At 54.2% G+C, this 17,120-nt stretch overlaps 1 protein-coding gene across 1 annotated transcript in view; it reads right to left on the bottom strand.

Moving 5' to 3' along the window:
* Positions 1-17,120, bottom strand: part of MBP (myelin basic protein) — a 116,790-nt gene that overhangs the window by 53,168 nt on the left and 46,502 nt on the right. The window contains exon 3 of the mRNA XM_088019538.1: positions 15,752-15,839. Coding sequence (XP_087875664.1) covers positions 15,752-15,839 — 88 coding nt within the window. The remainder of the gene's footprint in view (positions 1-15,751; positions 15,840-17,120) is intronic.

Raw genomic sequence — 17,120 nt, 5'->3', positions numbered from 1 at the left:
ATACTAATATAGTTTTGGGGGGTTTATTTTCTTTTTTGAAAATCATTTCAAGACCATTTATCACGATCCTATAGTCAGATAACCATTTAATTTCATAGGAAGGCAGCTATGCTCACCACTATACCACCAACGCACCATTTAATTTCATAGGGTATCCAGCCGAAGAAACCGAAAATATCCCGTCTACACATCCAGTAGAAGTAGATACTTTTAAAGATTTATTTATGAAAATTCTATATCAACCATAATGGGTACTTGTGATAGTCTATTTTTATGTTTTGTTACATGGACCTTGAACAAATTTCATAAGGAAATTATCATAAGTAGGAAGTCAGCATTTCCACATCAAGAAAATAAGCTCACATCTATATTCATACGTGGGTGTGTGTTACAAAGTTCTCCAAGGGAAATCAGTCCCCTTGAAGCTAACATAACGTTTTAAATCTTCATCACAGAGCCAATGTGGTGACATTTCCCACCAGTCTTGGGTAATCTCAGGGGTCCCGGTTACTGGTCCCTGAGCATCTAAGAGCATCTAACGGGTCCCCGGTTGTGAGACGCCATCTGCCAGGCGCTGTCACTGCCAGGTGTTGACCACCCAAGGCTGGCGTCACTCACAGCAGGACGGAGGTGGGCTGTACGTCCACGCAAGCCCAAACGTGGCGCATGCAGCGTCATCCTTAGAATTTATCGGAGACAAAGCTTTTAATCTCCCCAAATACTCTGTGGCTTGTAATGGACCGACACTTTCACGGTGTCGTGATGGGAGCGTGTTACTTTCCCCTCTGCGTGCCACGTGGGCCCGGCGCCGAGGGAGGGGGGGATATGAAGCACATCGAAGCTGACCTGTTCACACCTGCCTCAAACACTGTCTTAACGGATGCCAGTCATACCCCCAGGAGTTCACACCACAGCGACCTGCTCAGCTTTCAAGGCCTCCCTGCCTCGCCTCAGCCACTCCGCTTGACCTTCGCTGACCCGGACTCCCGCTACAGGCTCTGGCCCACCTGCGTCACGTGCAGCCCTGGCCTCGGTCTCTGTCTCTGGTCACCTGCGCTCTCTCCCTCTTGGCCGTGCAAACCACCCTCACCAGGATGTGAATCCCCGCTCTGGATGCTGGTGGCCTGGGCTGATCTGCCCGCGGCAGCTGGGCTTGGTACGCCACCGGGTTCGTGTCCAAGCGACAGAGCGTTCAGGGCACTAACTCGATGACGCGGGGCAGGAAGCCTGTTCTGCTGCAGGACCCGGGGCCACGCAGACTGACCGGGGTGGCTGGTGAATGCAGCACAGAGGATAGGGAAGGACCCCAGGGTGGCACTGTGTGGCCCGAGGACAACGTGGGGAAATGTTTGGAAAGGTGAATTTGCAGAGCTGAGAACCGATCCTGCCGTCACAGCCCTCCTGCCTCCCCTCTGCAGGCCTGCGGCCCCCACTTCGGCAGCACCCCAGCAGCCTCGGCCTGGATGTGCCACCACCATACCCATTTCCCCCACGGCATGATCGCTCAGTCCCCACCGTGCTCGGGGCCCTTGGCGCTCGCCCACCAACACACCAAGACTGCACTCCCAGCTCGGCCTGCAAAATTCTCGGGCGGTGGTTCTGCAAGGGGCAGAGAGACCCTGTCCTGCCCAACTCTGCCCTCGTCTCCCCGCTCCCTGCTGAGGCCCGCAAGCTCAGTTCAGAAGCCACCCCTGCCCCCGGCCTTACGGATCCTTCTCTCGGAGGCTAGCCCTGGGGTTCGAACAGTCCCAGAGAGCGTCTGGCCGCACTGGTGTCCCCCTGCACTGGCCTCTCCCGGTGGAGGCGCTCCACACTGACCTCTAAGGCACCTAGAAATTATCTGCTCTGGGAACAGACAAAATCACATCTGACAGGTTGGAAATCGAATTAAATTCAACTCGTAGCGGGAAAAAAGCATTTGTTAAACAACAGCTATATGTTTTTTCTGTTCAAATAAATTTACTTCTAGGAAATGGACATGTCTGTCTCCCTAAAGACAATTCTTAGGATGGTGGTAGATTTCTGTGTTGTTGTATTGTGTGCACATGTGTGTACGGCGTGTGTGTGATGGAAGACTGCCCGTTATACGAGATACATCCAGATACACTGATAAATGGGTGTCTCTGATCTTCACGTATCACGATCGAGGCTTTCTCTTCTAAGTAATCAACTCACATGCCTGGAGTCAGTCCACTTCTTCCTTCCCACTGGAAAAGGAACATTACATCCTGGAGAACACTGATGACAAGGGGACCGACCCAAAGCAGCCTGAGCACAGCGAATGGACAGGCCATGGCCCAGCCTCCATGAAAACGTGACAGCCCACCGAAGAGACAACCGATTGCTGACCTGGTCAGTGCCGGACTAAGCGGGTCATCGATGCGGGAGGCAGCCCCCAGCAGAGACATGTGTGTGACCGATGATCTCACAGAAACACCTGTGGCTCCACCGGCCTGGGATGTATGTTCTGAAAAGCACCTGGGTTCTTGTGCGAGTCAGGAGGGCTGGGGTCACTAATGTACGTGGACAATGACAGAGTCCTGCAGTGCTCAGTATTTCTACCTTCTGTAGCCAAGGTATTTTCAGAGTTGAAATCACTATCATGAATTCATTTCATTTCTTTTTTTTTCTATTAGAAAAAGCGCCAATTGATAGTGAAATTGCTTAACTGGTCAGCGAGTCGGCCACACACAGGACGAAGGAGAAGGAAGCCGTCGCCGGGCTCTCACAGGCCATTAGCAGGCCCGCCGCCTGTCAGGACTGGGTTTAAGTGCTGCTTGAAAATTCAGCCGACAGTGGAAGCACAGCTCGGGGGCAAGCCTGTGAGCGGACTGGACGTGTGTGTTGTGAAAACACCCGGAGGGGAGCATTTCATTAATGCAAACTATTAGCTACAGGTACAAGATACGCAATAATCCACACATTCAAATGGCTGGGCCAAACTGCAAGTTAGCTACAGATACTCATTTCTGTCCGTGTTGATCTGTTAAATATTTCACCACGTTCCTAGTGGCAACGTGAAGGCCTGCAGCTACTTCCCGTCCCAGGAGCGTCCGAGATGTTTCCTGCCGAGGCTGTCATCCTATTTTGGGACATTCACAGACATGGAAACTTACTGCTGTAGGAGCAAAATACCCAATTTCACTGGAGTGCCTCAGACCCCTGGCCCACTCTCCCCCACAAAACAGAGCAGGACAGTTTACTGGAGGTGAGGGCAAGACTCAGGACGGGCCCAGAGGCGCAGAGTTCAGAGCCTGTGAGGATCCCGTGGCAAACCGCTGCCTCTGAGCTCTCCCAACAGCAGCTGTCCCCGCTGAACTGAGAGTCTGGGGTGGGCAGCCCCTCTCGACGTGCTGGGGGCATGCGGCAGATCACGGTCCCCAGAGATTCTGAATGACGGTCTTGTTCCTTGGGTGCAGGGAGGGGCAGCTCTGGAGGATGTGGGGGGACGTTTTCAGTGTCGGTAAGCATCGGCTTAGAGGAGCTGAACTTGAAGGTAATCATCCAACGATGACCACAATTCCTGGAGGTGGGAGAAGAAATCTCTGATGCCACAAAATATTCCTCAGCTGCCTGCGAGCCTGACATCTCCAGCGATGAAGGGAATCAGACACTAAATGCACTTTTCCCCTGGGTAGTGGAACGGGGTTTGATAAACACCCACACGCAAATGGTAGAATAAAAATGACTGTGTGCACAGACAGCGCTGCCCTCTGGAGCTCAACATACGAACAAAATAAAGCCACGGACGGTGGGCGTACGGCCGGAGAGCGGAGCACCTGCACCCCCGGAGACCGTGAAGAGAAGAGCCGCCACGGCAGAGTTCACGACAGCGGGGCGAGCGAGCATCCCACACCTCCACCAGCCCGGGAGCGGACCGACAAATCAGGGGCTGACCAAAAGAAGGAGCGGAGCACTGACCGTCGCCCCCACTTGGACAGACCTTAAAGGCACTGTGCTAAGTGAGAGAAGCCGGTGACAAAGGCCACAAGTGTCAAGTCAGCAAAGCCACAGACAGAGAGGATTCGTGGTTTCAGGGGCTGGACACGGCGGGCAGGATGGGGAGCTGCCCATGGCAGTAGTTTTCCCTGGGGTGACAACAAGGTTCGAAATTAGATTACAGTGGACCCGGCACAACTCCGTGAATATACCAAAAGCATTAATTTGCCCAATTAAAACTGGTGAACTTTAGGGTATGTAAATTATATCTTCATAAATCCGTTGAAAGTGAAAGCAATTAAGGAGGTCTCCATTTTACTGTGGTATCGCTTCAATATAACTTTTCAACAAAACAGAAAAGAAATCAGAAGACAAAAGGGCATATGCTCAGATTTTCAAGGCAATTGAAAGAAGTTAAAACATGTTGAGTATTTAATTCTGAATGCCAGCAAATTAGCTGGTGATTACATATCTACCAGAACATCTCTGGGTGTCATGCAATGAAATAATCAGATCTATTACTGGTCAGAAGATTCTGAGCAAAAATTATAATCACAGGACTACTGAAAACAACTAAAAAGCTAGAACTCTAATAATTAATTTTCTAAAATGCGACCACCAAACAGTGCCAGCAAGAAGGATGCTGTCGGTTTGAGAATTAAAGATCTAAGTGTAGCAGGTGTCTCTTCTGGCTTCTCTGCTTTGAACTCCTCTGTCTCCACTTGGAAACACGCTCCTTCCACTGAAAATCCCCTTGCAGGGACTGGTGCACTCGACAAGCAGCAGGTGAGAAGTGGCCCTCTAGGCTCCCCCATTAGGTGGGGTCGGTCCTCCAGCTGTTAAGAGTGCTGTGTGCTCCTGCCTCCGGAGCATCCCGGGGATGACCTGCTGGTGGGGGAAAGGCAGGAGCATGCTGCAGCAAAAGTGTTTATGACCTCCGGCTGAGGGGGCTGCAGTGGAACAAAAAGGGGCCCAATGACCAGAGGAAGCGGGGAGGCAGGACAAGCCCGTGTCCTCATGCCGAGACCACTGTGTTACTGACTTCCTTCCCCCCAGATCGCTGCCCTGCAGGTATGACAGTCTGCATCTTACAGGTGCCAGTAGTGAGGCCCAAGGAGGTCAAGGCAGAAAACACCCACTTATTAAGCAAGAGTCACGATTGGAAGCTGGTTGAAAAGCAATGTCCAGGAGTGTCCACTGTTTGGTCCACTGCTGTCCCCCTGCACTTACATGAGATGCAGAATGGAGAGCGTCCTAGTCTGGTCCCCATTCAAACCCGAAGGAAGAAAACACTGGTCTATTTTCTGTCTTTGAAGTTCCTGCAAGTGTAGGCTCTGAGTACGGGAGGTAGCTCCAGTGGGGCCTGGAAATTATGCCAGATGGTTTGAAAGGAGTATTTTGCCCATTTGAGGATGTCGGAGCTCAGATGTGTTCGCCTTCAGGAAAGGGTCACTGCTGTTGTCCAGTCCCGCCTCTGCACCCCGTCACTTCTGGTCCCATGCAGATGTCACTGCGGAACCCCCGACCACCTTCGCCTCCCCGGGGGACGCCCGCTCCTGTAGCCACAGAAACAAGTACTCTTTTGGGTTTTGCTGAGTGTGGACGCTGTCACTGCTGATGTCCTAAACAGGGTAACTGCAGCAACGACAAAACCCACGTGTTCTCATTGAGCAATTCTACCCGCATTCTTGTCCTCTCTTGCCTTGGAGAAGCTACATCTCCCCGAGCCCTACTGCCCCACGGAAGCAGCGTTTCCAGGCTTGCAAACAGCTGCTTCATCGGGGCATAGCTGGCAAAGAACATCTCTCTCCCGGCTCGAGAATCTTGCTGAAGAGAGAAGCAGTGGCAAAAATAAAGACTCGAAAACTCACATTTTTGAAAATAAACTAGGGTTCTGAAGCACAAAAATAGCATTCTACTTATATTTTGAATGTCAAAGTACGTACTTTCCCCCTTTATAAGCTTTGCCGGAGCCGAGAGCAAGCTACCGGGCCCTTCCCCGCACACTCCATGACTGGACCCCAGCTGAACCCATTGCTCAGTGAAGTGTCTGTGTCGGTGGCTTAGAAATTCCCACCTTTGAAGAATTTATGCCGCGTTTGTGCAGTATTTCAGAGAGACAGTTCCTTGAGTGAGTCAAAGTGCTGCTGATCGTCCCAGGCGTCTCAACTTTAAGGACCATTTACTGGAAGCCAAGGAGTGTGTGCCTAAGACATGACTGTGTTCCTAACGTCTGAGCCCTTGGCCTCCGCCCCCCGACCTACAGGGCAGTCTCCGGTTCCCCGATTTCCTTTGTTCTCATGCTTCCCCCCACTCCCCCGGCCAACTCCTCACCCCCACACGATTGCAGATATTCATTTCTCTCGTTCAGTCTTGATGAAAATGAGGAAGAATGACTTGGGGGACTGAGCAGCATCCCTGCATAATGAGGTGGAGTCCTACGTAGGGGAGAAGCCAAGACCAGAACCTGCTGGGCAGGAGGGAAACGCGGGGCCGGGGGGGCGCCCATGTCCCGCAGGGTAAACCTCCTGCTCTCCTTTCCCAGCCCACGGTGCCGGGACAATAATACCGCGCTCCGCTCTGCAGGCCCTCAGGGCACTGGCATCCGGACCGCACTGAAATACGGAAGCACTGCAGTCTTCCGTCCAGGCCAACGGGGGCCTGCAGCGAAGCTGCCAGAAGACCTCCACCCACACGCTCCAGCGCACAGCCAGGCGGGGCTCACTCTTCGCGTCCGGAGCCGCGAGGTGCCCCCGGCCCGCCCGCCGTGCCTGCGCACAGACAGACCGACCTCCGCCCACGGCCTCCGAACCAGCTGGGGTGGCTCGGGGGAGCCCTGCCCTCCCTCCCTCCGTGCGTGAGTGTGAGCACGTGTGCGTGTGTCCGTGCACGTGGGAAGGAGTGTGTGCATCAAATTCCACGCCGCTGTGGTTGGGGCTGCGTCCGCTTCCAGAAAGGACAAATCTTCTCCTAAGATCCCCCCGAGATCACACAGCATTCAGGGAGTCCTTGCTGTGTTCAGCTCACAGAGGTGTCCCGGAGCCCTGTCTCTCCACCTGTGGCGGGCCGCGCTCTGATACAGCGTCACGTTCCAGATATGGGACCGCTGGCTGTAACACCTGCTCATGTCTTCGGCTCTTAAAGATCCCGGGAAAAAGAAATTGAACATTAAGACGTGATTCTTTGAAGTAATTGAAATTAAAAAAGGTTTCAGCTAGAGGCATGGGTAAGCCCCCCTTGGTGTTAGAGAGACAGGGAGAAAGGCAGCAGTGCCTTCCTAGGTACACTTTATGTAATTTGGAAAGTCCTGAAATAAAAATGGTCTGAATGCACCAAGTCCATCTAACAATACATTCCAGTTAGGATGTGCCTAAACTACCTGGACTTCACTTGCTGGCGAAGAACACGCCAACTCTAACAGCCTCCGACCTCCCGGGCCACAAGCTCAAACTTCCCGGCACCCCGCCGCGTTCATCACCTCGATGAGCAGCCGCCTGCCCCCAGCATCACTGGTACAGGCGATCACCTGCCAGACAGATGTAGGACGGCTTCTCTGGATCTGGGTGTGTACGGGGAGGCTTGGGGGGCCCAGCAGCGACACTCCACTCAGAGCAGAAAGCCTGGGCTGAACAAGGACCTCCTTTCACGTGACCCTTTAGTGGCTGCGAGCCAGGGAGCTGCGGGATGAACAGCAAGGACTGAGGACCACTAACAGCCTTCCTGGCACAACACACACCGCAGCTCCAAGGAGAAAACCGGGCAGAATGCAACTGCAAAGCGGGACTCAGTCACGGCCATGGTACGGACAGGAGCGGGGTCAGTCGGCGTGACGGGTAGGGACAGCTGTGAGTCTGGCCACATTTGGCCAGCAGCGCTGCTAAACCCAGAGCCTAGTGTGCTCTTTTATTTTCCTTTCTAAACACGTCATTTCTTCAGTTTAAAAAGCATCGACAGTAACGCCCTTGGTAGAGGTGAGGAAGCGGGGAGGCTCACCCTGTATGGACTCATGGCAGAGACACACAGCCCCGCCCTCAGTGGGAGAGGCGTACGGGAGGGTGACGGAGAGGGGCGCGTGAGCGCCGCTCTGCCCACCAGCGGGGCCCGTCCTCGGGCCCCAGGCCCCTGGACGCATTCGCAGGGGCGGAGGCTTCCGGAGGGGACGGTCCACCGCTGTCCTGCAGCTCCGGGGTTCAGCCTGCAAGTTCAGGCTGGGGGTGAGGCCAAGTGGGAAACGGTAACTTTTACTGATGGAGCCAAACATGCTCGTTCGTCAGGCACACAGCCGCGAGTCAGATGAAGGGGTCCACGGAGAGGGGCCAGGAGGGTCATGCGTCCCCGGGCCTCAAGCTGGGACCCACCGCGGGCCACTGGCTGAAACCCATCACAGCTGCTATTTGTAAGGTCTGTGTTCCCCTTTTGTTCTGGAAGTCTGTCAGTCGTCCTATTGTGGCCTGGATGGCCTCAAGTGACTCCTAGCCGCCCATTTTATGGTGAAGGCCAGGCCCAGTGGGCTAAGAGCATGGGGGGGGCCACCGTCAGGCCCCTGTGCCTCCGGATGCCCAGCAAGTTCCCTCCTGGAGCGAGCCTCTGCCAGACCCAGAGCCGCCTTCCGGCACACACTCAGCCACCGCAGGTGCCTGCACCCCCGCCCCCCGGCCTCCCTCCCGGCGCAGCACGTCCCCCGCCCCCATCACCTGACCTCACCTGCAGACCGCGCGGGGAGGTGCTGGGAACGGTGTGAGCCCATGCCCACCGTGCAGAAACCTCCCTCGGCTCTAGAATGTGAAAGACGGCACACTCCACTTCCTGAAGTCAGAAGGCTGTTAAGAAGCCGCCAACGCTAGCCCTGCTGTGATGGGCCGGCGAGGCCTCGGGGAGCGGAGAGGCCAGCAGGGCCTGCCATGAGGGCAAGGACATGCCCAGCACGGCACCCCGCACCCGTGTCGCTGGGGCCCCGCCCCTCCTCGCAGTCAGTGGGGGCGCCCGTCTCCGCACGATGCACCAGAAGGTGGGACCGAGCTCCTTCACCCGGAGCCGCCACTCCCCACCAGAGCTGCGTGGCCCAGGGTTTCACCGTTATGGGGAATTTATATGGAAAAACTACAAACCATATCTACGGACAGACCATTTTTATGAAAACGCTGGAATGAAAGTAGTCTTAGCAATTCCTAATTTCAAAGAACAAAAACAACTTGCAGAGTTTCAGAGATATTTTGCCGGTGGGAAGAACACTTACCCACACAGGCCTGTGTACAGGCACCATGCCCATGCACACGCACCCACGGGCACGCATGAGCACATGCACACACATGTTCTGATGCACGATGCTCATGCACATCACTCACTCAGCAGCGGCCCCGAAGCTGAGCTTCTCAGCAGCAAACAGCTCAGGTTTAGGATGAGTTGTCTGGGTGCCACTGTTCTCAGAATACAGCGGTTTGCAAGTCTGCCTTAGAGAGAGGAGCGGGCAGGGCAGCAGGGTGACTGGGTCCCTCGGTTCACTGCATTGTCACCAAATGCTCCACAAGGAGACAGTTGGCCACGGGGAGCTCCCCTTCCATGGGCACCAGGGAGACAGACAACGCAGTGCGCGGTGAGCCAAACCCCGGCCGCGGGAGGCAGCGTCTCCCTATCCTGGTTCCCCTCCTTGGCCAGACAGGGCCGTGAGATAGGCCTGTATGCTGGGGTCGCAGGACCACTTCTGGCCCAGGCAGCCTAAGTGGAAGTGATGGATGCTGTCTCCCTGCAAGATATGTAACCCTCTGGCTGCCCCCTGCCCCCCAGCGGCAGCGGCCTGGCTCTCTGGGTCACTGCTGGGGCACAGCTGCCTGACCTTGCTGGGCTCTGACACGGGTAGAGGCAGGACATGGAGCTCTGAGATTCTGGTGTTTGTTTGGTAGGGGGGCAAGCCCACCCGTCCTAATGCAGCTCTTTGCTAAGTAGCTGGTCAGAGGAGACATCCCTGAGAAGGAGACACTTGGGCCCAGACGGGAAGGGGTGGGGGCTTGCTGCCCGGATGTCTGGGGAAGAGTGTTCCAGAGGGAGGACACAGCCCGTGCAAAGGCCCTGTGCTCCAGGAACAGAGAGCAGGTGGGTGAGGGAGGAAGGGGAGTGTAGGAGGTGCAGTCGGAGGCCCCCAGGGCCCACAGGGGCCCACCGACTGTGGCAAGGGTGGTGGGGCTCTAGGCAGGGAGGGGTGCGTGCTCTTCGAGGAGGCGGGCGTGAGGGCGGGGGTCCGGACGGAAGCAGGGGCCAGGTGGGGCTCCTGGAATCATGCAGGTGAGTGCCGATGGTGGACCACGGTGGCCTGTAGGTCAGTGGGTAAGTGCCTATTCCAGGAGCTAGACAAGCTTGCTAGGGTCCCAGGGACATTAGAGACCAGCGCTGCCCGCAGAGGAGCACCAACACCCCTCCCAGCTGCCCACGTGGCCGAGGACAGGGGTTCCGGGTCCTGCCGAACGCGTCAGTTGTCGCCGGGCACCGGCCGTTATCATCTCTCCCATTACCCTCCTCAGACGATGGGTCTGGAAAACGAGCCTCAGAGCCGAAGATTCAGGGAAAACAGCACACGATCCGCACATCTAACATTCAAATACTACACATACAATTAAATATTATGTACGTGTGCAGACTATTTGAGGCGGGATGGGTGTCGCTGGGGAGGCCAGACATTCGGGGACAGGTGCGCCCCGGAGGCAGACCGTGGGTGGCCGTGCACACGGCCACTGCCTCCTCCCTGAGAAGCTCCGCCCGGGACAACTTTTCTTGATGCTGTGCATTCCTCACAACAACTGAGAGGTCAGCTGTTAGGACCCCCACTTGCACGGGACACTGGAGGCTGCATGTCTTGCCAGAGGCCTGGAGTCCACACGCTGGGTTACTCGGTGTAAACTAGAGGCCGGGACGTTCGTCCAGCAGCTCGTAGGGGGGGCTGCCACACAGTCACATACAACCAGACGTCCCATGGCTCGGGGCAGCCACCCTCACCACAGGGGCCCTCAGTCACTGGCCCCCCCCACCTGCCGGGAGCAGCTGTTGGCTAGACATAGGAAAGCTCCCAGAATGCAAAGAGGGGCGCCCCCCAGGGGCTGACTGGGAACTACAACGAGGCCATGCAAACCCTCGCAGGTGTGGGTTTGAAAGATACAAAGTACCATAGTCAGGCAAACGCACAGAGTAATGTTTCCTGTTGTGTAGCTGTTTTAACATCTGTCAACCACAGAAATGAAAGCTGCTTCTGTTCTCCAAGGGCCGCCGAGGATAAGCCGATGTGTCCTGGGGTGCTCAGGGCAGGGCCAAGAGCAGGAGCTACGGTCTTGTCCCCGTGGCCTGTGGCCTCTCTCCTGGCTGGCAGATGCTCATCTCTATGATGGGGGTCAGACCGGATGACGTCGAACGTTCCTTCAAGTTCTCAGCCTGTGGCTTGTGACTGTATGATTTATATCTGCCCCAAAGACGCGCTCAATATTGATTCTGTTGCTGGCCTAGATATAGATAACAGGCTCAGGCAGCAATCAAACCATCATTAGCAATAAATTAAAGCCAGCACCCACGATTCTCAAGAGCAGGCTGCCGATAACCATTCTTGGAGGGCACCTGGAGGGACAGTTAACGAGGGTCCACAGGAAAAGCGAGGGTGGATTCCTGGCCTTCAGTTATTACTGAGTTGAGATAGAATTTTGTATCATCATGACCGTTTCTTACTAGTTTTGTAGCTTAGTCCAATAATCAGGGTTGATCAAATACAAATATTACTTGAAATAGCATCTCAAAAAGATCTTCTCATGGAAGGCTCTTGGAAACAAAAAAAGGAATGATTTTTTTTTCAGTGCTGTGTGAAACTTCTCAGGGGATACATCTGTCTGTGGGAGAGAGTGTTTTCCAGATGTGGTAGAGCATTACCCCCAGCTGCACACGTTCTGGCAGGTCCTCCCCATCCACAGGGGCGTCCCTTACAGTCCCTGGAGGAAGGGAGTGCACGAGCCACGCAGGACACCGCCAAGGCGAGGCCAAAAGCGGAACACGTGCCTCAAACAGAGCGCCGAGGTGTGAGGAAGCTCATTGTCCAGTTATTACACTGTGCCTATGAAACTCATCAGCGCAGCTACCACGGAAGTTCCCTGGAGTTGTTGACTACCACGCGATCATCTGTGATACAAACTGAAACCGGAGAAAAGTTCTCACAACTGGCTAAACACAGCTGGGCTTCCTTTGAGGAATGCACACAGACCCCCTTCTGTCGGTCCCCGTAGGGGACAGGGGCACCCTACAGGTGCACGTTTGTGAGCTTGCTCGTTCGCTCTGGGGGGTTCTCTTCTCTCCCCTGCCTACCTGGGAGGGAACCAAGACACAAGAAGATGCGTGCACGGGCGGAAATGACAGCTAACGTGGTGCAGCTGCATTACCTCCTACGTAAAATGAGAAATAAATGGACTGGGTCTCGTCTTCCTGGGGCAGGTTCAATGCTGTGTTCAACTACTGGCAGGTGCCATATGGTTCACATGCGTGGTCTTACCTGACTCGACCTCGACTTTATGTTTTCTATATTTTATTGTTTCTGTGTTTTCTTACTGTGAGCTAACTCAAGCTTTGTGAAATAAAGACACACACCTACTCACGTATTTATCCTCAATAGATTATCCTTGTATAAACTTCAGTGTTTCCAATATGAGTACTTTCTTGCTGAACATTAAACATAGATAATTCTATCTCCATTATTTGAGCACTGAGCTGGTAAAAGTTTTTCCCGTGATGCTCCATAGGAGTCTGTCCCTACGTGCAGTGCGTCCCTCACTTAGCCATGGGCGCCGTTATGCACCGAGGCAGGGAGGCGATGTTCTCACGACCCTGGGATCCGGCAAAGCTGTGCTCGAGCTCACCTGATGTGCTGGGTACTCATTCCTTTTGCTCTGACTCTGGAGATGTGGGTCCGGTCTGGAAGGAGCCACACTTGTCTGGAAAGAGCAGGGGTGCCCTCTTTTGGGGGATTTTGCTCCTTTGTCACTATAATTTAGGGAGACCCCAGGCTTCTGCTCACCTCGGCTGCCTCACCTGCCCTGGTTTTATGGCCAGTGGACTCTGGAGGGAGGTGTGGGGATGACCATTCTGCCTTCCTTGCTGACTGCTTTTCAAATGACGAAGATCGTGTACAACACATGTGTGGGTGCACGGTGCAAAAAAAAAAAAAAAGCTCAATAACTGGCCGACCACAAAATGACCTGGTTCCGCAAAGCTCAGACAACACGTGGTTCTCTAGGCTACCGTGTTTTCTTCCTCTTTGGGTAACCAGGCAAACAGCCCTAAGTACCACACACTGTCAGAAAAAACATTATAGGAAGAGATTTAGAACTGTGCTCTAATGAGTGATTCGCTTAGATCAAGAACAATCCTTCACTGGGATTTTCCCATGAAATGAAAAAGTAAATACAAGTCTCCAGTGCATTGCTAAGTACACGATCAGCTCCGGCCTTCACGGAGGTATGGGGGAAGCCTGGTTGGTTGTAGCTGTGTACTCTGTGATTCTGAGCCTGAAGCGTGTGAGCCAGCAGCTCAGGGCACCTACCATAGTCTGCCCCTGGCTGTGACCTCCCTGAGCCCCTCTAATTCTGTCCAACCAGCCCCTAAGCCAGGACTCCAACCAGCTGAAGGACAACGGTCTTTCCTGACATTCACAGAGACCTTGAGGACTAGATCCTGCAGAAATGTCTCAGGTAGAGGACAAGGGCCAATCGTCTGACACGCAGACAACATGATTACCAGGAGCTTGAAGATTATCGCTACACGGGTGCCGATGACTCAGGGTTCATAGAACATCAAGAAAGCATGGGTTTTTTTTTGTGGTACTCAGGGAACTTCTGTCTCGTCAGGAAAAGGGGGAGGCAGCTGCTGATTTCATTTGGAGTGACATTTGTACAACATTTCATAATTTAAAAAGAATGCTCAGATATATTTTCTGAGATTATGCAGTCAAGATTGACAGCCGAGATCTGTTTAGCTTCTTTTTCCCTCGTCACTTTGCCCCTTCAGGCCGGGGTTTCTCTGGATTCCAGGAAAGCATCAGGAGTGGGAGATTATCGTAAGTTCACAAGCAGATGCCCGGCAGCTCTGCAGGAATCCCTGGTCTGTACTAGTCAGGCTTGCTGAGCCCAGAACCACGCACGTAAGCTTAGCCAAAATCCTTCTAAAAGGTTCTCTTGTCATATAGGAAACCTAAAATTGGACATTTTTATTCTGTCGTTTTATGTGTTTAATATACATATGGAGTTGGAATACGGGACCTGAGAGGAGTCCAGAGAAACCTTTATTTTAGAGGTTCGCAGACGGATTTACTCTCGAAATCATCGACACTCAGATGCCCAATTCAAATCTGCAGACTGCCTTCCCTCTGCATTCAGAACGCCTGCAGCAGCGCCCACCCTTGCGTGCTGGTCTCTTCTCCCCTCTGGTACCTCTGCCCCTGAGGAATGGAGGCCCTGCTATGGGGAGGCAGCGGACAACGCTCTGGCAAACCCCTCCCCACCCAGTTCCCAGGAACATCAGCGTGCAGCAGGTGTAACCGGGCAAGTGCCGATTCCTACTCGCACTGACCCCACTGCTTTCCGTTAAACTGATCTGCATTGTGTTCAGTCTCTGCACCTCTGGGTTATGCTGATTTTTATGACAGTTTAAGATACTGAGAGAGCGGGCAGTGGTACTTCTGTCATTACAGGTGTTTACTCAGGACGGAATCACAGAAACAGAAGGGAGTTTTGAAAAAGAGCAAGCAAATCAGGAACAAGACATCGGGGTGGCTTCTCCTGCTGGAGAAGCGAAAGCACTAAGAAACCCGTTCTGTGTAAGTAGGCCGCGGCTGGGCCAGGGAGCGTGGTGAGGAGGCCTGTCTGCCGTGAGCATCATAACCTGCAGGCACACGACACCATCCAAGGGACAGTCACTTCAGTAGCCAGAAAACCGCTCCCTTTCCCTCCGACATGCCAGTGAACCCTCAGGGTCTGGGCACACTTCATGCTGCCCCATCATTCCCGCGGCTCCGGGAATTCTTGGAGGAGAGAACAGAGCCGGGCACTCAGACAGATCTTCACCGTGTCTCGCTCAGCCGCGTGATCGTGAGCAAGTCACGGAGCATCGTGGTCACATGGGAAAGGTGATCTTTTTTAATGTTAAAATCAAATGAGAACTCGTTCATTCATTCTCTTGGGGGAGCACAGAAATGCAGGGAAGTCGTGTATGTCAGCGGGCTCCACAAAAAAGTAAACTTTTATAGAAAACGGTTATTCTTCTCTGTGATGGAGCCCTACCAGCAGCACCAGGGTGCACATTCCTTTTAAGTTTAAATTTTAAGGGCATAGAGTAGATACGGTTTAGTTTCTTCCTAATCGTTTAATCAATTGTACCTCCTGAGTCATTCTTTGTGGCTGAAATACCTGGGCTTTGGGACAGTCCCACTTCCCTGTTAGTTCTGTTTTATAGGCGTCATTAGGTTTTCCACCCACAATGGTCAAATAGATAAGGAGAGACTACGGCACGGCAGGGCCGCACCCGGGAAGTCTCTGGAGCCTGCAAGCAAGACGGCACAGAGCACGAGAGCCAGAGCGAGACGGGGCAGCTGCCGCCGGCCACCTGTGCGGTCACGTCGGGGAGGACGGACGGCGGAGGCTGACCGAGGGGGCTCACCCCACATTCCTACGGACTCTGCATTTTCAATACTGAGAACAGATTCGTAGATTACTCATGTGATTAAAAACTTAAAACCTTCCCCAAATGCGTGTATCTGCACACGTGGAGCCCCGCCCTCTGGTTTCCTGTCACATACCGAACACCTCGCTGTCCTCCGAGGTCTCCCGGGAGAGCCGGCGGACGTCCCTCCTCCTGTCAGACTCTCCTGCGCCGGTTTCTCCGTCCTGGAAACAAAACAGAACAAGACCCTCTCTTAAGATGCTTGCTTTATCAACGAGATAGTTGTAATACATTTTTCTTCTTATAAATTTTGCGGCAGATAATCCCATTCCCCTGCTCATCGTCCAGCTGTGAGAGTCTCTGAGTTCAGGGTGGGTTTTCTGCAGAGGATTCTGAATTCCCGCCTCTTTTTTCTGCTTGGGCTCTAAGCATTCTCTTGCGCCAGGGTATGTATTTTCATTCAAAAGAACTGAGTACACCTGGGATAAAACATGTCAGCTAATCATCATGCATGTGTTCCGGGAGCACGCCCGCCCGCCCTGTCCCTCTTTGGGTTGCAGGTGGATGGATGCACGGGAAGGAGCTGACACCGAACCTGCCTTCCTTGAATTCCAACCTTGGCCGCCTGGAAGCCAGGCAGGGCAGCCCTGGTGCGAAAACGGGCCCTTTTGGGGGCAGAGATCGATGCCGATGCCCACGCGGTGCCCCAAGTCCACAGAGGAGGGGTTGGGTGCCACGTGCTGGGCTGGGCTGACCCCCCGGCCTCCCCCCTGCTCGGTGATGGAGCCCTACCAGCAGCACCAGGGTGCACATTCCTTTTAAGTTTAAATTTTAAGGGCACAGAGTAGATATGGTTTAGTTTCTTCCTATTTGTTTAATCAATTGTACCTCATCAGTGTGACGGGGAATGCAACCGCAAAAGGCCCACCCGAAAGCGTAAAGGCCTGCCTGCAGCCCTCCCTCGGCATCCCCACGCCCCTCGGCATGTCCGCACCACCCCAGCAGCCCCGTGAGGCCTTGCTCCGCACGCTGCTCTGCGTCTTGCTCTGGTCCGGTAACCAGGAACCCTGGCGGGGGCTTCACGCGGCCCACATAGCGCCGTCTGACGTGCCGTCATGGCCAGAGCGCGCGCCCTGCACCTCAGTTACTCCCACGAGTGCCACCAGGCTCCTGGCCCTGACCATCGACCTGGTCTGTGTTTTCCTCCGTTAGGACCAGCACCGCGAGAGCTCCCGGGCCACACGCACAAGGGGACGTGCCCAGACGCGGCTCTGGGCGGCCCGCCGCTCCCCGCGGCCTCTCTCTGGTCCGCATCCTTCTCTGCAGCACTTCTGCCCAGGCCTCCCTCGTTCCCTGAGTCTCCAGCCAGGACCAAGCAGTAGGTCTTCTTCCCATTGTGCACTCTTCTCCTGAAGAGCAGAGCAGGCAGTTGCTAAAGCTGTGCGTTCTGGGGCAGACTAGTTGGGAGTATGCTCTGGCTTGGCTCTTATTTATTGGCTGTGTGA

This window comes from Eumetopias jubatus, unplaced genomic scaffold (assembly GCF_037043125.1).
Source record: "Eumetopias jubatus isolate StellerSeaLion01/CBP00866 unplaced genomic scaffold, mEumJub1_p1.0 scaffold_16, whole genome shotgun sequence".
Taxonomy (NCBI): Eukaryota; Metazoa; Chordata; class Mammalia; order Carnivora; family Otariidae; genus Eumetopias; species Eumetopias jubatus.
The sequence above is the reverse complement of the archived record's forward strand: the minus strand, read 5'-3'. Positions and strand labels throughout refer to the sequence as shown.